This window comes from Uloborus diversus, chromosome 2, assembly GCF_026930045.1.
Source record: "Uloborus diversus isolate 005 chromosome 2, Udiv.v.3.1, whole genome shotgun sequence".
Lineage (NCBI taxonomy): Eukaryota > Metazoa > Arthropoda > Arachnida > Araneae > Uloboridae > Uloborus > Uloborus diversus.
Window position 1 is genome coordinate 206,833,215 of NC_072732.1, and position 22,827 is coordinate 206,856,041.

Sequence of the window (22,827 nt, forward strand, 5' to 3'; positions counted from 1 at the left end):
TAAACTGCAAAACTACTGGACGGATTTTAACCATTTTTTCACCATATATAGCTACATTATCAGGGAACAACTTAGGCTATAATTTATTCCTTAAAAACTTAGTTTAAAAATGTTATGATGGAACACAGTAAATTTCACGTACTTTCCCCATGAAAAGATTAAATATTAAACTCATTGCTGCCGAAATTCTTGACCTAGCAACAGTAATATCAAAAATAATCATAATGAAAATTTTGAATCAAGGCCTCTCTGGAGCAAGCATGACATTTATTGCTTTCTTAGGAATTGCATCCTTATCTTTATACATAAAGGGCTACTTCTGTCCGGATGTTCGAGGTAAACTTCAAAACTACTGGACGGATTTTAACCATTTTTTCACCATAGATAGCTACATTATCAGGGAGCAACTTAGGCTATAATTTGTTCCTTAAAAACTTAGTTTTAAAAAGTTATGGTGGAAAACAGTAAATGTCATGTAATTTCCCCATCAAATGATTAAAGATTAAACCCATTGTTTCGAAAATTCGTTGCCTAACAACAGCAACATTAAAAGTAATCATAATGTAAATTTTGAATCAAGTCTTCTCCGGAGCAAACATGACTTTAAAGTCATTTCAACATTTGGAAACTCTACTTTTTGCACACTTAGGTAAACATAGTAGAGTTTTTTTTTCTTTTTGTGAGTGTGTACTATTTAATTAAACAAAGCACAAAGTTTTTTTTACTGATATTTGTTTTTGTTAGTTCATATTTTGGAAATCCTTGAAATTTTTATGTGCTTCAATTCATGCTTTCGTTCCTAAATGAATACGCGTTCGTTCTTCATACTTATTGCTATTTTACTTTTATGGATACGGAAGAAGCGCAATTTTTAATCACGTCAAAGCGGTGTGTTTTGAGTTCTTTCAGTTAAAACAGAAAACGAAAGAAAGTAGTTATTGTTTCTCACAATTATTACTGACCCAGGCAACGCCGGGTATTTTTGCTAGTATATACATAAGTGCCAAAAAGTGATATCCAGGATATAAATTACATATAATCTGCGGTGTTTGGAGAGGCGATCGTGACACTGCAATGGGGTCATTTCCAAAATTTTAAAAGTATTTTTTTCTGAAAGAGCATGCTTAAAAACATAGGATCTGACCATTTTTTGATAAATTTGTTTACGTTTAATATTTTAAAAAAATTACTTAAATCGGAGCGCTTACATTGTTTACGGCTTCTTCCGATGACATCACAAATAATGAAATGCCATTCAGTGTTGCCATTCACAGTGCAGAATATTTTATTCGCATCTTTACTCACGTGTATTGGCAACGATATGGTTATGTAGCAAACGTAGAGCGCAATTTTAATTCGCTGCTTGATTATCATAACGTGGAAACGTAGTAGAAAAATGCGCCAAAGTTCATCATTTGTGAAGTCATCAAGATCACGCCTTGTTTGAAAAATCGGACATTTAAAAAAATTAATTAAAAAAAACTGTTGGGAAAATTGAAGTATTTTCTGGGTCCATGTTTTTTTTTTTTTTTTTTGCTCATTCTATCCATTTCAATGGCTAAAGGTAGTACTTTTGACGCCATTGTATCGTGACAGTTACGCAAAAAAAGACAACAAACGATAAAATAAGGGCTTTTTTTAACAAAAATTTTAAAGTGCAAAACCACAATGAAAAAATATTACAACTACTAACACGTGCTCAATGCATATTTAAACAATGAAATGAAGAAAAATATAGTTAAAATGTTTTGATCATTTAACGGAAACACTAATTCCTGTTCAAAATATTTTCAGGGACAAAGTGGAGACTTGCCACTCTTGGTCCACAAATACGACGCAGCAAATCGATTTAGCACTCAATATATTTTTTATGGTCTACTTTTTTATACGTGTAAGTATTTCTTTTTTAAAATATTTTATCACAATATTTGTTTTACATCTCCTTTATTTTCATTACATAAATCTGTTTTTAAAGTTAATGAAATGTTCTTGGATAAAGAATACTGAGATTACAAAAGTGGTTTTTAAGCTACCACGCAGAAGATATGATGATAGCATTATTCCCTTTCAGTTCATCGCTGCTAGCGACAAGCTTTGGTTCATGCTGGAGCTATATTCGTTTGTTGACTACTTCACCATCCCTCCTTCCTTCATCTCCATCTACCTGGGCAGGACCTGGATTGGTAAGTGGTCTAATTCCAAATTTTCAGATTAACATTTTATTTATTTTTACGAAAATTGTGTACTATCCACCCTCTGCTTTCTTAAACATATAGGCCTCCGTTTCCTGCGCGCCCTCCGGCTCATGTCTGTACCGGATATCCTGCAGTACCTGAACGTCCTGAAGACCTCATCCTCCATCCGTTTGGCGCAACTCGTTTCCATCGTCATCAGCGTCTGGCTAACCGCGGCTGGAATCATTCATCTGGTACACATTAATTCAAATAGCAAAATATTGTGTGTGTGTGTGTGAACGCCGAATGATAGATCAGGAGACCCACCTAGGGGAGGGGGGTCATGGTGCAGACTGCGCCATTTAAATTTTTAGGGGGGGGGGTGATTTGAGGGGTAATTTTTCCTTTTGGGGATCTTCGCGATATTTAGGGGGGGGCAACCACTGTATAGATGAAGAGGTACCCAAAAATCATCGAAGCACCATTGCCGTGGGCAGAGCTGTTAGCAGTTTTTTGCCGCTAGGCCAGTATAGCGCAACCTATTGCCAATTCAGTGCCGCATGTGTTGTCGACTTTGCTTGTTCTATTCATCTGCGGTAGTTGTTTTGCAAGAACTGTTTTGTTCTTACTTCGTTTTTTTCTGTTGGCAAGTTTAAGCTGCTGAGAAATTCAGTTCTCTATTGGTCTGAGTTCGTCAAGAAAGACCCCAGACTTGTAGCGGATTGGAGACTGGTTCTTCCACCACGACAAGGCACCCGAACACACAACCCTATTTTTCAGCCAGTTTTTGGCTAAAAATGGCATGACCCACATTAAGTTCTAGCTTGACCTGGCTACGTGCTTATTTTTACCTATTTGCACAAATGAAAAGATGAGTGTAAAAACATCGACAAAAAGGTCAAGACAAAAGCAAGGGAAGAGCTGAAACTTTCAAAACTTTTGAACTGTGGAAGCACCGGTGGTACAAATGTATTAGTTATAATGAAGAGTATTTTGAAGGGGATAAGGTTGTTTTACAAAAAAAGTTGAAAATTATATAGCTTTAAAAAATAACAACCCTATACAGATGAATAATTCATGAACTTTTTGTACACATTTATGATTTTGCTTAGTCCTTTGAATGCGGCTAACCGATTAATCTATTTGATTATGTTTTATATTTGAACAGAGAATTTTTCTAAAGTTGATTGTTTTTCGCACTTTAGTTGGAGAACTCTGGCGATCCCTTAGATTTTTCAAACCCTCATGAACTGACGTATTGGGAGTGCGTCTATTTTCTGATTGTGACCATGTCGACTGTGGGTTACGGGGACATCTACTGTGTCACCAGCTTGGGGCGTGGATTCATCGTCCTCTTTATACTTGTTGGACTGGTAAGTGACTTCCATTAAACACTTGCATGAAAGATCTGGCGAATTATTATTTGGAAAAAAAATACCGGAATAAACAAAACATCTTTGTTTTGAAGAAGGCACGAAATTATTGGTCACTTCAAGTGGTAATAGAAAGTCAATTCGTAAGTTGAAACTAACACAAATTAAACCACAGCAATTAACTTACTCTACAATTACAAGTAGAAAAGCCCATAAATATAATAATAAAAGAACCAACTGGTAACGAAAATACTCTTTGTAATTGGAAACACACAGAAATTAAACCACAACAAGAAGGAAAACACAGCATTATAGATGAGTTCCAACTATAACGGAAGAACCGTTTGTAAGCCGAAACTGGACAGAATTTAAACTGTAGCAAACTAACATGCTTTCCCATCTCAAAAAAATTAAACCCATGCATAATTTTATAAACCTAATACTAAAACTTTTCTGTTTGACGTATTTTTGTAATATTCCCCCCAAGACAAGATAACGGAAGATACATTTGGAAAATGAATTTTTTTCAGCATGTGAAAAACTACTCACGTATATTCAAGTTACTATACCTTAAATGTTTAAAATATGCTTTCTGAAGATTCAAAATTGAAAAACACATAGTGTGTGTTAACAATTTAAATTGCATAAATAATTTAAGTTACTTGTTTTAACAGAATGACTATGGTAAAGACTCCATTGTCTCAGTATTCGTGTCATTTAGACAAATCTCTGAGATAATATCCTCAGCATTGAATCAACTGCTGGATGAATCTCTCCTTATCACTGCAGTAAAAATGTAGCTTATATACTGCTCTAAAACAGTAGTTTCTGCATTGGACAGTTTTTTTTTTTTTTTTTTTTTTTTTTCACATACGTCCTGTAAATTTTGAAACTTCTTCAATATATTCTTTCGAAGTCTTTATTTGAACTGGAAAATCAAACAAGTCAAAATGTAGGCATGAGTGCAATGTTTCTCATCAAATATACGTTCGAACCGTTAGTTTTAGTATATAGTCGTTTTATGAAAGGTTGGTTTTGCTAATAGAAATCGAATATGAGATAAAAACGTCGTTTTGCTAGTGTACTCTTGATCTTTTGCTCAGAAAATAACGTAAAATATTTTAGGACAGAACGTGGTCTTGAAGATAGCAGTTAAAGTCAGCTGTGCCTTCAGTTCCTTCCTTGAAATGACGTTAGTTTTGGGTCATCAGCAAATAACTGAAACAAAGGTTCGCAAAATCAAATACAGTTGATGCAAAAATGATGTCATATTAGAGATTGACTCTGAATGACCGCGTGCTGAATCAATCGTACTCCAACTCGTTTAATCTGTAACTAATAACATTTTCATTTTGCGTCAACAGTTAAAAAGAACTCTTTTATTCGACACAGTAAAAAACTAGTTGAAGTAACCAATGACTGACAGTGTATTAAAACAATCCAATCCTGTTGCAATCGGGATAATGCAGCTTCGGAAGGGTTGTCATTATTGTCCACAGCCAGTTAATGTTTTGAAATGTGCTACAATCAAAACTTTGCCGATGAGAAAGTTTTGCATTTTTCAAATTCTCAAACAATGCATAAAAAGTTATTCCGGATTCTTTCGATGAGGAACCATTTTGAAAATGATATCATTTCTATGATAAATGAGGTCTGCCAGAGAAGCTAGTGCAAAAATTACAGCAGCAGACTCTAGGCAGACTCTGAATGGTATATTACAGAACATGTCTTAATTTGAAATTGCTTCGTATCAATAAAATTATAATTACACATTTAAAAAATATATGGTTTTGAACCAAAATTGCAACAATATCAATGAATTTGTGCTGAGACATTAGAGTAAAACGTAAATATTTTTATTTTCTCTGAAGTTAATTCATGTCATTTGTTTCTGTATCCTAGATGAAATGATAGAAGCTGATTAAAAAGGTTTTTGATTTATAAAATATTCTTATTGTAAGATCCACAGTGGATTGCTGGTTATAATATTTCTAATTAGATTCCAAGCTAGGCAAGTAGCGCCTTAACCTGTGTATTTCCTAGACCTTACTCAGTATAGACAACTTTCTGCTCTCTAACTTTTTAGAATAACCATTTAGTAATCACTAACTAGTGCTGCACTCTTTAGCATTTCTGTTTTCCAAGTAGTTACTAATTAGTGTGTTTGAGTAACTAGTAAGTAGTATATAACTAACAATGACTGAGAGGTTCTGTTTGAAATAAAAAATCAAATGGTTTGTAAGTAACTAAAGATATACATTTTTGACCGTACAACTCTTTTAGCATGAGGCAAAAATGGCAAAATTTGTCTTCAAATAGTACTTTGGATTGCCATTCTTGATATAGATGGATTCATACCAGTAAATCAAAATAATGTTATCCAAGATAAAATGTTTCCGTTTTTTTTATAATGATGATGACTTATTAACCACCTTGTAATTCTTGACACGATATATCGTCCATTTAACATGTAACTCTAAGACTGACCAACCATAGAGTAGTTTAATTCACCAATCCCATGTGAACATTAAAAGTAGGATAAATTAAGTCAGAACTAACCATTTGAAAGGCATCTTGGTGGGTGCGTTTTCTTGTTATAAACCGCCATCTGGTTAAAGCAAAGAAAAACCGTGAAAAATAGTATCAGCTTATTCACGAAGTCTAGTATTAAGCGATTATTTCATTATGTGAACAATTTTTTAGAATCATGTTCATCTCTCTAATGGATAAATCAGTTGAAGTTTACTTCTATTTTAAAGCCATTTTTGGCGAACAAGTAGTTTTGTCAATAACTAGCAGTGACGTTAAAAATATCAAAAAACATAACTCACAAAACTCTAATTCATCAAATAGTCACTTATGCATATTTTGGAGCATCTCGTTATGTGCCATGAATAATTACCATACATCATGAGAAAATATTCAGTTGAATTGATAAGAGAGGTTCTGATGAAGAAATTTGAGTCAATTAGCTGTCACGATTCAACGTTTTCAAATATTTAGTTACACAATGTAGCCCGATGGTCATTTAAAAATGTTCCCATATAAATGCCCCCCCCCCCACCTTTTTTTTAACCCTATGGCTTCGAAGTTTCTTCTATTTGTACGACTTCAGAAATGTGACTGTTAACTGTTCCATATTTTCATAGCATTAGATGTTTTCAAAAAGTTGAAATGAAAGAATTACTACTAAAACAATGTTTTTTAAATTAAAAAATTCATAACGATGAATCTGGTCCATACTCTCATTGACAAACGTTTTTTTTTCTTAAACGACGTTTTTGCATAAATGAAATGCTGATATCTCATTTATGAGGCGTTAACTTTAATTTGATCATCGATCAACTTCACATCTGCCAAACACGATGAGTTTTATTTAAAGAACAACAGTCAACAATGTATAAGTACACTTAGTAACTTCATCTTATAAGCAATCTTTTCGTTCGAGCCCATCTTTTAATTTGCTTGCATGTTAAAAGAAGACCAACTTTTTAAAGTATTGTGCTATAAGTCTTACATTTGAACAAGCTTTCCTTCAATTACATTACGTTTTTGAAACTTGATTGGAACTATTTGAAACTGGGGACGATTTTTGTTTTTATTTATAAGATTCACAAACAACTCCTCACAAGTGATAAACAGCAATTGTAACATTGTAAAAACATAAGAAGATGAATGAAATAGAAATAAACACTTCACAAATTTAAGTAATAACAAACCAGCGAAACTAATAGAGAATATTACGGCCTTTAAAATATCTTCAACAAAGATAAACCAGGAAGTACCATCACACATAAATGAAAGGAACAAAAAGAAAACACAAACGTTCAAGAAAGTCCCCAAACAAGAAAGACACAGCTTACAAATTCAAATGACAGATAAAATTACGAAAAGCAATAAGGTTATGAAAGCTTTCAACAAATAAAGACAAAGAAGGGCGATTGGGAAGTGAAATTTGGGATAGGTTTATGCACCGTTTTCAAACAGAGCCTCATCTGGTCGTCTTTCTCTGTAAGTGCTTTACCTGTCTGGAACCTCTTTTCTGTTTCGTTGTCTTAGGCCGTCTTTGCGAGCTGCATACCAGAGATCATAGATTTAGTGGGAACTAGACCCAAGTACGGTGGAGAGTTCCGTAGGGAACATGGCAAAAGGTACTAGCACCACTCCCGTCCCTCACATCTCTCCCTGCATGAAACCCTTCCCCTGTGTGAACAGCGAAGTCATGGTTCTGGTTTCCGAAAAGTTCCGCTCGGGCAATCTCAAAAAATGGATCATTAGACTTAAAAGTGTGAGAATGGGGAGGGATATTACTTACTTAAAATTGGACAGGCTTAAGTCTGTAGTCGGTTAAAGTAAAGCATAAAATTTCTCCCTCACTATGAAATCTTTTATACACCTTCAGAACATCTTTTTTTTTTTTTTTTTTTTGTCTACGCGCCGAGCCTATTTCGTATTCTCTGGTTCAACAGTGGAACCATCAATATGAGACGTTACGCAACTATCTCATTGATCAGTCTTACCAATTCTTTTCTGCAAGCAAAGAATGCGGAAAATCTGTTTCTTTAGTTGGTAGTTCACATGATAGTATGTGAAACAGCCATGGTGGCCTGATCGGTTAGGCAATTGATTGTTATCTGTCCCATGAATACAATGGTTTCATCCCTGAATTAATACCACTGCATACTTTTTCGGATAACATGGTTCCTCAAACTAGAGCACTTAGTAGCCAGTTTCTGAATCTAACTTCATTATTTTAGGCATCCATTTTATTTTTTTTACTTATTATTATTATTATCATTACTTTCGCTAGTATGCTGATGTTTTTGCCCAACAGCTTGCATTTTTCTTGCGATAGAATCTTATGCCTCGGATTTTCACTTTGCCGATTAATTAGCAGTACATAAATATGGGTTTGACTGACATTTAATTTTTTAATCATATGCTTGACAGTGGAAGTTGAGGTTCTTTTTATTCTCGCTACGCTCATTTCTAGCCTAACTTGCATATACAGTCGAGTCTAGATAATTTGAACCCTCGTAACTCGAATATTCCTTTATCTCGAAGTCTTCAGGGGATTCCAAATTTTTTAGAAGGCTGTGAGAACTCTGTATAGCTTAACCTACTAATGAATAAAAAGTTTTATCCGGTCCTTTGGAATTTTGAGTTATTCAAAGTTGACTTTACTTAAATCCTTTGTTCGTATTTGTTATGGGTGTGGTTGCTTAGGGTAATTGAAAAACATTCTTTATTATCTTAACTGCCAAGTCATGTTCCTTATACCATAAAGAATAGATCAAGAACCATGGCTTCAGCTTCAGAAGTCGATTCATTTTACCAATGCCTGGCATGATCGCTTGAAAACGCTGAATGGCTGCCAAAACCACCTGCTTATGTTTCGCTTTCGATGTGCTACAATGTAATCATTGGTTTTCCTTTTTCAGCTGAAGAACTGTGAACGCTAGAGCTTTTTCGGTTACAATTTACTCTACTGTATTTAACAACTACCTTATTTTTCAGTCTAAGCTAACACACGCACTGATGGTAAAAAAAAATGTTATTGGATGAAAAAGCGTAGATGTAATGTTTTCTTTGATTTCAGCGTATTATAAACAGTGTGAAATCTATTTCCATCATTTAGATTTTCCGTTGGAATTTCTGTTGAATATTATGGATACCACACAAAGCATACAACCAGATAATACGAAAAGCAGCGAAAGGTAGGCCGAAGAGAATAAAAAGCACGAAGGCTTGCAATGAAAGCTGTATACTTGGATAACGGAGCTACGAGAAAAATCGTTTTTTGATGCGATGTAACAGAGTTGTGAGATAGAAGTAACAAAATCATGTCTTATTGTTACTGTTAAATAAATATCTTATTGACACTGCACAGGAAAATACGATGTTTGCTACTGTAAAGCATGTGTAGGATATTTTCACTGCAAAATTTTCTTTCACTACGACGTGTTTAGTTTAACATACCTTATATTTCTATTTGGCTTTCATAAAACTTAGTAACTACTAAAACTTAGTAGCTTTAAAATTAAAAAATCTATGTTCTTCCCAGCAAATTGATACATTCTATTTAACACGAGGAAGTTTCAATCATACCACACGTACAAAGCGAAGGTATTGATGAACAACCTCTTTAAACGTGCAAAGCGAAGGTATTGATGGACAACCTCTTTAAACGTGCAAAGCGAAGGTATTGATGGACAACCTCTTTAAACGTGCAAAGCGAAGGTATTGATGGACAACCTCTTTAAAAAAAATCTAGAAAAACTACCAAAGTTTCAAATAATATTTAAGCGCATTAATAATTCGACCGCTAATTAGCACGACATACTAATTTGATAATATTTGACATGCAGGGAAATGACAGGGATAAACTGAATTCGGTAACTTAAACGTTTTACTGGTAAGGCTGTCCTTTTAGGAGAATGAAAAAACTTAATAATGGTCAACAATGAAAGCTATCTACTGGAGTTAAGGATTAATCAACGGGAGTAAGGGTTACAATTTCAACTATTAAAATATCACCAAACAGGCAATTGCTGTGTTCAAATGTAGAAGCAAATTTTCACTCGTCATACCTTGACAGGCGATTTTCTAGTTTATAGTATAGTTTCTTTTATTTATTTATAGTAGTAGTGTTATAGGTGCTCTAGATATTACTTGCAAAGTTTATTGAAAATAATTTAGACTTTAGTTGCGTCTCAAACCAAGGCAGTGGTTGCAGTATATGACGTGTGATAAAATACCTTTTTATTTTAAATCTACAAAAGTCTTAAAATTTCTTATAAAGATAATTTCAATGGTAAAAACTCGACTATTCCCAAGATTTGTAATACTTTCAAAGATTCTTTCGATAAACGTTTGTCCATAATAAATTTATTGCCGTTACATTAAGTACTACATTTTTTAAAGCATGGATGTGCATTGTTAAACTAAATTTCATTCGATTCTATGCAGTACGTTCAGAATAAGAGGGTGCAAAAAAAAATTTTTTTTTTTTTAAAGAGAAAAAGACGCAGTTAACAGTACATACAAGCCGAGACATTTCTAAAAATTGTCCAAATGGATCATGACTCACAGCATTAATATTGCTCGAAACTTGAAAATCAAAAATTTCCACAAATCCATTAAATTGCTTTTCGATATTATCTATAGAAATATAGTAATATTTCACTAAACATGTCTGTTTGTTTTTTAACTTTTTTAAAAAATCTCTTGTATCACAGCTAATTTTGGCTAATTTTTCATTGAAGTGCAGTTAACTGAATGTCCGAAAATTGCCTGAACGTTAAAATTATAAACAGGCATTTAACTACCGATAATTTTAGTGTGGATCACCCCACTAGACAACTGCGCAAATACAATACTTTTGCACCATAATGCCGTTCAGTGCGCTTGTTACTTGACTCATTTTCCTCTGACTTATTTTTACTGCTGTTCTGCAAGTTAACATTACATAGAAATTAATTGGATTATTCATAGGAGCATGAATTACGCTAAAACGATAGTACACTTCTAAGCAGATCTTTATGGGTGCCGCTATTAAATTTCAGAATAGTATTTCATTTTCTTCAGCGACATTATATCTCAATTTGTATGCAACCTTATGCTCATCAAATACATTTTATGATGAAAGTAAATGGCGTCAGTGGCAGTCAAAACAAATATTGTTCGGTAGCTCTTTATTTTTTTAAACTATCAAAACTTCATGCAACAGATCATTTTATTAGGACATTTCGTACTAGTTATTCAATTTACCGAAGCATTTTTGATTTAAAAGTGTCCTTATGAAACAAATAATGCGTCAGTTTAAATGAAAGTCTTGCGTTAAATGTTTTTTGAATACTTAATCTTAGTTTTTCATCGTTTCATAAGTAGTTACGGCAAAAATTAAATTATCTTACCACGAAGAAAAATGTGTGGAAAATCATAGATTAACTTTGAACAAAAAGGTTTAAAAACATCACTGGAAAAAGAAAAAAAAACGATTAATTGAGGTACCAGTAAATTCTCCTATGAAACGCCAATTAAGTTTCTACCTGTGAACGTGGATATTTTCTTTCTATCGCATTTGTGCATTTTGCTTTCTTTTATTTTTCATTTAGCTATCTGCATTCTTATTTATTTGCTTATATATGTGCTCTTTTGTCCTTATTGCCTCTTTCTCGGGCGTAATCTTATGCACCTTGCATCTCTTGTGGGCGTGGTCTCGATGTGTAGGCGGTGTTTGCCAGCTGGATTCCAGAAATCACCGAGCTCATTGGACACCCGTCCAAATATGGAGGCGTACTCAGGAAGGAAAGAGGAAAAAGGTAACACACGCCTTATCCCGCCCTAGAGAAGTGAAGTCTTAACCTAGTTATCCTTCTTTGCAGCTTGGTATTAATGACAGTAATTTCTGTATTTTTACGCATTTTTCCCCCCAAAACCAAAAGGATTTTGCTGTGTATACGTTTCTAGTATTAACCTCTAATGTCTTACTAGGTAAATTCTGTGACAGTTACTAATTTTTAATCTTGTATAAAATAGGAAAATACTTGACCTCGGAATGATCTAGGTTAAGGTTTAAATTTGCGTATTTACTACACATTTTGGATCACATGTACCAGCATCACAGTGACCTTATGTGTCAAAAGAAAGCTTCCAATTAAAACTTTGCCGATTAAATAGGAAATGTTTCATCGATCTGTTTATTGACAACATCAAATAAATTATGAAAACGGTTGCTTCGTGTGTCAAAGTCTCAACTTCTTTAAAGGAAAAAAAAAAAACGATTTTGGCAGGAGTTATGAGTTTAAGGCGGTTTTAACGAATTTAAGGTGGAGTTAATCAGTTTAAGGTGGAGTTAATGAATTTAAGGCGGAGTTATCGACTTTAAGGCGGAGTTATTCAGTTTAAGGCGGAGTTTGCAGTTTTCAGACGAAGTACATATGTTTTTTCAGGCAATAGGAGGAAAATGGTTTACAATTGCTAATTATTTTTCATCAGTAAAAAATTATATTGCTCTTTTCAGGCTAAATTTGAAATTATATCAATTAGTTTTTTTTTCCTATTCTTCTTTTCAATGGATTTTATTTCGAAAACAGAGGCATTTTTTATAAATCAAACATGTCACTTGATTTGATATAACAAATGAGACAATCATTAAAATAAAAAAATATATTAAAAAAAAATAAAACAAGTTTATTCATATTTTAGTTCTGACAATTGCTTCAGGAGTACAAATACACTGTCGAATTTTTCAACCTCATCAGATTGATGTAATTTCAAGTTGAATGCTTCACTAATCTGAAAAAAAGCAAAAACTTTAAAACCTGAATTAAAATTTTAAAATTTAATAGTTTTAATTAAATTAAAATTAAAAAAGTTATAATTTAAAGTTATGACATTTTTGAAAATTGTTAGATGTTTTGAATTCTGGTTGCATCACGCTATTGGCTGATTGTGCACCTTGTTGTTGTAAAGCTTTAATATTGCAGCTTTGTGTGTTTCCTACATTGTCTTACAAAATTTTATATATTCTTTGAAAACTTTTACTCATCTAAAAAAATATACGTTTTATATTGTCCTGTTTTGTATGTTTCATGTTTATTTGAAGTTATAAAGTAATTGATACTTCTTATTTTAAATAAAAGTTTTGAATCAAGTGGAGAAAAAAACCTCTTGCTCTAAAACAGTTTACATAACGTACAAGATAAATTAAAATTGATTTGATAGAAGAAAAAAAAATTGAAATTAATAAGTACAAAACTTGAGTTTAGTTTTTGCTGAAAAACGAAATAAGTATGCATTCTGTTCTTAAAAGCAATAATGCTAACTTTGTGTTTGAAATAATATTTTTATATAAACTTTATGTGATTGAAATAATAAGCATCAAAGATCAAACACCAAAGACTCTCAGCCATGAAGTAAAGCACTTTAAACACTATTTTTTATTTCCTTTCAAGATTGCATTTGAAATTCTACGATATGATAAGCAATGTAACAATTAGTTCATCATTTAGTAGAAAGACTCAAAGTCTCTAATGCCCATTGTGTAAGATTTTTAATAAAATACGTTTCAGTGCGTTTTTCCATTTCTAACCGCTATTTCGGATGTTGGATCCCTGTGCCAATTTGTGCATTACCTGGCTGCGTTTCAAAGAACAACAAACTACTAAACATTACCCATATTGTAATGGATAGTATATTTCAGTGTCATCTTTAAGAGGATTCGTTCATCAAAGGAGAAAAAAAAGGAGTCCTATTAGTTTTTGTATCAATATACAGTAATCGAATGAAATAAAAACTCGAAAGCTAAAAAGATTTTAGACTCCCAAATCATATATTAACGGTACTTACTGAGAACAAATGTAAATATTTACAATTTTTATTATTTCTCAGTATCAAAACTTTTTTTTTTTTCAAAACGTCAGACTGAGAGCGTCACAGTATTTTCATCTTCAGATTTGATGTTTCGAGTTAATTTTTGGGTTTTTTTTTTTTTTTTCTGTAAGAAAGGTTATTCAATGCTCAGTGTGCCCTTTTCATGCAATAGTACCATCATTTTCCCGATTGCAAGATCTAATTAATCTAAGGCTAAATGTAACGATGCAATGGCAGCTATGAGTATTTGAGAAAAGGCACGAACAGAGAGATCGCTTATTGTCTCCTTCATTACCATTTGTCAGCTCTAATCGACGTTTCTGACATAATGTCCTTTTTCTTCTTCTCTTGCTATTCTTCCACCAAATGCTTTTCTGAAGACACATAGTGGTATGCGGCCACATCAACTACGACTCCGTGTCCTACTTCTTGAAGGATTTTCTCCATGAAGACCGAGAAGATGTGGATGTCGAGGTCGTTTTCCTGCACAGGTGAGTGTGGGAGGAGCTACGTGGCCCGCCCCGTTTATTTCTAAAATCTCTTCACGTTTAATATAGTCAAGCCAGATGCATCAAATGAGAAGGTTTATGATATGATGCTCCGATTTTTAAAAAAAAGTGTAGAGTTTAGTTTATTGCAATTGGTTACAAGTTTCTGAATCAATCGGAATGAATTTCGATTTTCTTCCTTTTACACTGAAATTAAACTACCTGGCACTGTGATTGCCATCAACAAACCAGCTGGCACTGTGGTTGCCAGCAACAAACCAGCTGGTACTGTGGCTGCCAGCAGCTTATGCTGTAAATTTCTCAAGGTGCTTTTTCTGACAGTTCTATGAATATTACAGCACAATGCTATAAAAAAAACCCCGAAAAAAAAAGTATTAGCACTTTTCTTCCATCACATGTACATATGAGGCAGCGAAATGCTAATTGATGTAAGTGAACGTTCCAAAGTTTCGAATAAAACGCGTTTAACGTTCAGGTCATAGGTAGACTTTCATTAATTTTTTTTTTTTTAATTTAAATCATGCTGTACAGCAGCTCCCACCAGAGCTACAAGGACCATCTCTTGCCACAAAAAAGAGGAGAGGTTATCCAACCATTTGTACTGATTATCTCCAAAATTTGAATTTTGGCACTTACAACCCTTTGCTTCTCACTGCCTCATATCTTACTACTATTATACACTGAAGAGCCAAAAAAACTGGTACACCTGCTTAATATCGTGTAGGGCCTCCGCGAGCACGCAGAAGTGTCGCAACACGACGTGGCATGGACTCGATTAATGTCTGTAGTAGTGCTGGATCCAATTGACACCATGAATCCTGCAAGGCTGTCCATAATTCGCTAAGAGTACGAGGAGGGGGAGATCTCTTCTGAACATCACGTTGCAAAGCATCCCAAATATGCTCAATAATGTTCATGTCTGGAGATTTTGGTGACCAGCGGAGCTGTTTAAAGTCAGAAGAATGTTCCTGGAGCCACTCTGCAGCAATTTTGGACGTGTGGGCTGTCGCATTGTCCTGCTGGAATAGCCCAAGTCCGTCGGAATGCACAATGGTCATGAATGGGTGCAAATGATTAGACAGGATGCTTACGTACGTGGCACCTGTCACAGACACATCAAGACGTATCAGTGGTCCCATATCAGCCCCACTGCACACACCCCATACCATCACAGAGCCTTCACCAGCTTGAACAGTCCCCTGTTGACATGCAGGGTCCATGGATTCATGGGGTTTGCTCCAAACCCGTACGCGTCCATCCGCTCGATACAGTTGAAAACGAGACTCATCAGACCAGGCAACGTGTTTCCAGTCTTCAACAGTCCAGTGCTGGTGTTCACGGGCCCAGGCGAGGCGCAAAGCTTTGTGTCGCGCAGTCATCAAGGGTACACGAGTGGGTCTTCGGCTCCGAAATCCCATATTAATGATGTTTCGTTGAATTGTTCGCACGCTGACACTTGTTGATGGCCCAGCGTTGAAATCTGCAGCAATTTGCGGAAGGGTTGCTTTTCTGTCACGTTTAATGATGTTTCGCAATCTTCGTTGGTCCCGTTCATTCACGATCATTTTTCGGCCGCAGCGATGTCGAAGACTGAATGTTTTACCGGAATCTTTATATTCACGGTACACTCGTGAAATTGTCGTACGGGAAAATCCAAATTTCTCCTCTACCTCGGAGATGCTATGTCCCATTTCTCGTGCGCCGACTATAACACCACGTTCAAACTCACTTAAATCGTGATAACCTGCCATTGTATCAGCAGTAACCGATCTAACAACTGTGTCAGACTCTTGTTGTCTTATATAGTCGTTGCCGACCGCAGCGCCGTATTCTGATTGGTTCCATATCAATTTATTTGCATACGCATGCCTATACCAGTTTTTTTGGCTCTTCAGTGTATATGCGATTGTTTGTCTGTATGGATGAATGTTTGTTACTTTTTCACGCAAAAACCACTGAATGGATTTTGATGAAACTTGACAATAATATAGCTTATGCATCAGAATAACACAAAGGATTGTTTTCGTCCCATTATGAGGGGCAACCCCCCCCCCCCAGGAGGGCAATAATACACAATTTTTATACGAATTCCCTAATTTAAGGATGAAAAAATACGTACACATATTAACATTATATGTTCATTGAAAGCTTTGATTTTTCTGCTGAAGATGGCACCGGTTCAAAATTTCTAAGCAGAATAAAAAACGAGTTATAAGCTTTTTAGTTCCATGTTCGAAGGCTTTCCTCAACCGAATACGGTATTTAGTGTATCATCTCAACTCTCTGGCGAAAGATACAGTTGTTGCAGTGGTGACTATTTTTCATAGACTAATAATAAGAGTAGACCGAGCTATGGCAACCCTTTTGCTGCTCATAAACCGAACCATGTGACTGGTGGATATCCTAGCAACAGCGGGCGTTAATAGTAGCAGACGATCAAAGCCAACGCGAAATAAAATAAATAGAATTGATGGAACACGGAAGAATGATCTTTTATGGAGTCCGATTTGTAAATTTGTTATTCTAAGTTGTAAATATTTTGTTAATATAGTGAGTTTTTCGTTTAGATAGTATTGTGCATTTCCTTTAGTCAATTTCAATAACTCTCTAAGCAATAAAAGATGCAAGCGACCAAGAAGAATCAGCAAACGGTAAGATTTTTACCTATTCAATTTAAGTTACCGATTAGTACATTTTTGCGTTAACGCAAAACGTTTACGCCATTTCGTTCACGCCAACGCTGACGGCTCCAAATGAAATAAAAGTTATTGAAAACTGATCAAAAACTATTACTAATGTCAAAATAATGCATAACTAAAAGAAAAACAGTTCAATCTCTGCACCTGGAAGTTTTTTTTAATGAAAACACATTGTCTTAAAATACATGTCGAGTGCCAAACTATAGATAATGCTGCCATCTAGCAACCATGCTGCCAAAGTCTTCGCCAAGCCCTTCCACTAGTCACATGATACATCTATGAACTAATTTTCTTTATCAGCAAGAGTGAGAAAGCTCGGTCTACTCATATTATTAGTCTATGCTATTTTTGCTTTTCGTCTGACTGTTCAAGGCTTTTCTCAAGTTAAATCTTAAAGTAACATTTTTACACAAGATTGGCTAATAATAAAAGGATTTGGTTAATTATTTTCCATTTTAATGCACCTTTGATGCAATAAATGTTTTTTAATTATTATTATTATTATTATTATTTATTTGTGTTGACTGGACATTTACTCATTATCCAATTGACCAGCAGGAATCTCGCCAAACTTTTATTGGGGAATGACTTCAATAGCTAAGGGATTTGTCAATTTTTTTCAACTGTCGCTGTTTTTGAAGCTAAAGATTACGCAATGCTGTTTCTCGGTTTTCACCATGTAACCAAAATATATCGCCATTAAAATAATCTTTAAGTCTTTTGTTAACATGTAAAATAATCCGCCAATTAAATTAAGCAAATCCATAAACCATGAAAACTTCCATTAATTTGTCTTTTTGCACTATTTCAAACAATTGCCAAATTTTACTACTTATTTTGGAAACATTTCGGCTGAAAATGTGTAGCATCGTTTTATAATCACTAAAAGCATCTCAGTATTTGGCGACAATATTTCTTCAACGAAAATTAGCGACACACAGTTTCGAAAGTAGAGAGGGAGAGCCTTATCCAAGGCATCCCAAAATTATTTTTGGGAAATTTGGTCATATTTTAAATTGCAGAAAGAACCCACAATATTTGAAATTTCCCAAAATAACTAAAGCAAGTATAGGTGGATTACGGGCAACGACATTTTTCTAAAACAGTTTGTACTTCAATAGCCATACAGAAAAGGTTTTAGAATATGTTCAAAGGAAAAAAAATCCTTACTTATATTATGACTGACTTTGTTTGTTTATATATTTGTTTAATTCTTTCACGCCTTAACTATTAACCGATCATCATGAAAATCTTTATTCGCAACTCCAACGAACTATAGGGGGCACTGAAGTCACTGTCTAATGGCGGAATTGAAAACTACAACAAACGCACATGGTAACGAAGAAAATGCTAAAAGTGTTGTGATTTTTGTTGTTATGTATGATTTTTTTCGCTTTATTCTTTTAAAATTAATTTTCAAAGTCTTGTGGATATTCTGGCCCACGTAGAAAGAAATGAGAATTCAAGAAGCATTACTAAACGTCAAAGATTCATGCAAACTACGTAGTTCGTAGTTCTAAGCAGCTATTTCCACGATGTTGAATTCGATATTTATCAATTCTTGATAAAACTAAATAATAATTGTGGCCTGACAAGAATAACAATTAATGCTAGAAAATTCAATGTGACATTACAAATTGTTATCGAAAGAAGATGATACTTTTTTGCCTTGCTTGGCTAGCGCTTATTTTTTTTTTCCATTTGTAGTTGAGTTATTTCTCTCGAATTCCCGAATCGGTTCATTTAAAAATTTTCTGTTTCGATTTTTCTAATTTCTGAGTTACGATTTAATTGTGTCATGTTATGCAAATCATCAACAAAATTCTCACGGATATATGGTGGTAGTTTTCTTTTCAGTTGATTGACCATTATTTCCTTTCACTTATCGAATTCTGTAATCTTACTACCATTTTATTCCACTCATGATAAAAATTAAAAATGGTTTAACTAAAAACGCGAAATCTCGCCAAGGCTACTTTGCTCGCACAATACTAAAAATTAATAACCCTAAACAAATTTGGCGAAACCTTTCAGCTGAGAATAAAAGGAATAAAGTAAATTCTTTCTCGTTTATTCATTTTGTTCTACGATAATATATTCAAGAAAATATTTTGCATACTGTCCATTCCAACTAAATGCTGCTGTAAAATATGGTAAGTTTAATTAATTTAAGATTAAAAAAAACCCCATATTCTTACAAATTCATACAAAACAATAAAAATTTTTACCTGGTATAACGTTATCCAATTTTGTTAGTCCAGAGTTTTCTTGTTTACGCTTCCACCATTTAATACTTTTGAGAAGCTTAGAAGCTTTCGAAATTATTTTGAGAAGCTCGAGAATACTACTAAGGGACGAATTAATTTCTGTTGTTGAAGGCGTTCTTAGACATGTTGAATGCGTTACTCAGAACAAACTGACCGCGTTTACGTCAACAGACACACGTGATGCGCAACGTGGCAATGTTTTAGGTGCAGACGCAGTTTTATAAATCACCGCAAGGTAGCGTATTCGAGCGCTGGAGTTCCGAATAGATATTGGCAGGAGTGCAGAATAAAACATAGGGTACCTTTTATCTAGAAAATAAGTTTTTTCAAAACGAGGCTTATGTTGATTCTTAGATTGTCTGAACTCCAGTTTAATTTTAACTCTTTTAAGTAAGTTCAGTTTCTTTTCTTTTTTTGTATTTGGCAACAAAAGAAAATATTATTACTGTTTATTTTGAGTTCTTAAGATTTTTGAGTGGAAGAAGTTACAACTAACGATATACACGTACGATCATTTAGAAAGTCATAAAACAAAGACCGATAAAACCTCCCCCTTTTAGATGTACGCATTATAAGAAAGCCTTTGTATAGTCCTTTGGCAATAAACAATGGATTTGGATTTATTATTTTACATTTTAACGGTACTTTTAATTGCAAAAATAGAAAATGAAATTAAACAAAATGACATTTTCAAAATTTATGTGATGGGCAGAATTAGGGTAAACGTGGTCGTGACAAATGTTCAAAAATCTTTTCACTACAGTCATTACAAAAGTTGCATTAAAATGTAAAAATTCCGCCAAATTAATTTTGGTCAAAAGAATCATTATATACCATAAGATATAGAAGTTAAAATTAATCCGCCAAATTAGTAAAACAATGCGCGCAAAAACAATTAAAACAACTTTTAAAATGTAAATTCATCCGCCAAATCCATTTTAATCTCCAGTCTCGCTAGGCGACTTATGTTAGAGCATTGGCGAACTATTTTAAATTTTTATGAAACGTTTAATTTTTTTCGTGTGTGTGTTTTTATGGATTAATGATGCTAATTAGGATTTTGTGGAATTAATGTCCTTATTTTAATGAAGACAATAGAGAATATTGTTTTTGAGCAATCACGATTGCTTATTGCTTTTATTTGACTGTTTTTGGCGTTCCTATCATTTTATTTTCCCAGCGCCACCCTCCGCACCATCACCGTCGACCGGGTCCTCACGATGCTGCTCCTATAACGGAAGCCGTCTCCAGTTTGCATCCATGTCCTACACACACGCACATACATACACAACTACACACACACAAACCCACACACACATACACACACACTGACATACACCTACACACACAAAAACATACAGACACACATACACACAACTACTCACACATTCATGCGTGCACACAGACAAACACATATGCCTAAACACACATACTTACCCCACACACATACTCTCCACACACAAACACACCCTCGTGATTGCGAAAAACATAATTTGAATTCAAGATGTCAAAATTCAAATTTTTTTTTTTTTTTGCTTTGTTTTTTATGCTATCGAACCTTTACTGATGAAGAGTTTTGGAATTAATCATGACGGAGATTTTCAGAGGGAGGTCGATGTTATTTGAAACCGCTGATATCACCATTCTAATAGAGACTTTATTGAATGTTTTTCTTTCCGAAATGTAAAGTTTTTTTAATTATTGTCCTCATTTAAATGGGAACTTAAAAAAAAAATGTTGTGTTTACTCTGACCTTTTTGATATTTTAAACAGGACCGTTGGCGATAGTCAGAAACAGTTGATTTCCTTCCGATGGGGGTTTTAAAAAGTTTGATGCTCTCACTCTAAAGGAACGTTATTAGAATCAGAATTCGTTGTGACTGTTGAACCTTTTGGGAATATTGCCTTTACAATTTAAGGCGTATCTATTCAGGAGGGACATGCGTCACCAGAACTCCGTTCCTTTCTCTGGCAAGAAGCTATGCAATAATTTAGATAGCCGGCATAGCGCTGGACACCATTTGACAGGGATCGGGATTATAAGGGAAATGTTTGACTTTATTTAAGAATTGTTGACCTCACTCGAATTGGAGTTTTTAAAAGTTACCCGTATTAAATTCCTTAATACTCTTAAATGTTTTCCTGATTTATACTGTGATTTTTTGGGTGCCTTCCCGAATTCGCTGACATTTCATCCCCCTCCCCTTCGTTTTTCAGTTTTAATCATCCTTTTTGATATATTAAAGGGTGGAGGAAATTTGAAATTGCGGAGAAACTGGGTACAAACCATTTTTTGATGACGATTTTACATCTGTTTGTGTTAGAGCCGCTATATAGACAGGCCGACGCATCAGCTTAAGTTTAGCCATTTTGGATCGGATTTTTCATTGTTGCACTGCTTGGGTTACCACAGTACAGTTTCGGGTTTCGCCAAATTTGCCGAAAATAATACTTTATCTAATAAACAATTTACGTGCCGTTAATAATCGCTCGCATTGAACAATCACCAAACGCGAACAATCGCCAGAAAAGACAACCAATCAAACCAGCGCTCCGATCCAAAAAGGCTGATCTTAAGCTGATGCGCCGGCTCGTATATATAGGGGCCTTAGTCTGCGTTAACCATTAGCCTGAATCGATTGAAATAATCAATATTAACGTGAGCGAAGCCGCGGGTAAAAGCAAGTATAGTAATATCAGTTTTACTGACACGCATTAACATGAAAAAATTTACAACGCAAAAACTAGAGAGCTCATCTACAGCGAGAATGGCGAGTTCACTATCTCGAAAGTACTAAGACATTGTTCAGATTCTTTATCCTCGTTTTGTCATTTTTATTTAATAATATTTAATTTCTTACCTAAAGTCGACCAGTCTCTCTTACACAACCCTACTTTCTTCTACACCGCTATTTCATACAGACGACAAGTATAGTTTAACTCTTCACCTGATTTCCTCCTTATTTCTCTTATAGGAAGCCTCCGGATCTAGAGTTGGAGGGTCTCTTCAAGAGGCATTTCACGACGGTCGAGTTCTTCCAAGGGACAGTGATGAATCCCGTCGACTTACAAAGGGTCAAGGTAAGCAATTGTTCCTAGTTCTTGTTAGCGCCTAAGGCTTTTACCAGTAAAAATAGCTTTTTGCCTTGTACAGAATTGATCCCGAAATTCTTGCAACATCATTTAGTTGAGCTTAGCTTTATTAGTTGTTAGATTTACATTACATACAATATATCGACGGTCCGGTTATGACATCCAGAGACAGTTTCGTCCTTATTATGGACAAATCAGTCTGGAATAGACAATACCCGAACTGGAGGTAGATGTCATCTTATTGAAGCTGAGAGTGCCAACAAAATGGTAGTTTGTACCAGTACCCCATCTGTTTGTACCAGTACTGAATGCCCCATCTGCGCACAGTTTAACTG

The 22,827-nt window shown here is 34.6% G+C and overlaps 1 protein-coding gene across 1 annotated transcript in view; it reads left to right on the forward strand.

Annotated features, from left to right (window-relative positions):
- Positions 1-22,827, forward strand: part of LOC129216255 (calcium-activated potassium channel slowpoke-like) — a 157,425-nt gene that overhangs the window by 90,294 nt on the left and 44,304 nt on the right. The window contains exons 4-10 of the mRNA XM_054850453.1: positions 1,795-1,891; positions 2,072-2,183; positions 2,277-2,428; positions 3,380-3,547; positions 7,607-7,698; positions 14,305-14,415; positions 22,375-22,480. Of these exons, the coding sequence (XP_054706428.1) occupies positions 1,795-1,891; positions 2,072-2,183; positions 2,277-2,428; positions 3,380-3,547; positions 7,607-7,698; positions 14,305-14,415; positions 22,375-22,480 (838 nt within the window). The remainder of the gene's footprint in view (positions 1-1,794; positions 1,892-2,071; positions 2,184-2,276; positions 2,429-3,379; positions 3,548-7,606; positions 7,699-14,304; positions 14,416-22,374; positions 22,481-22,827) is intronic.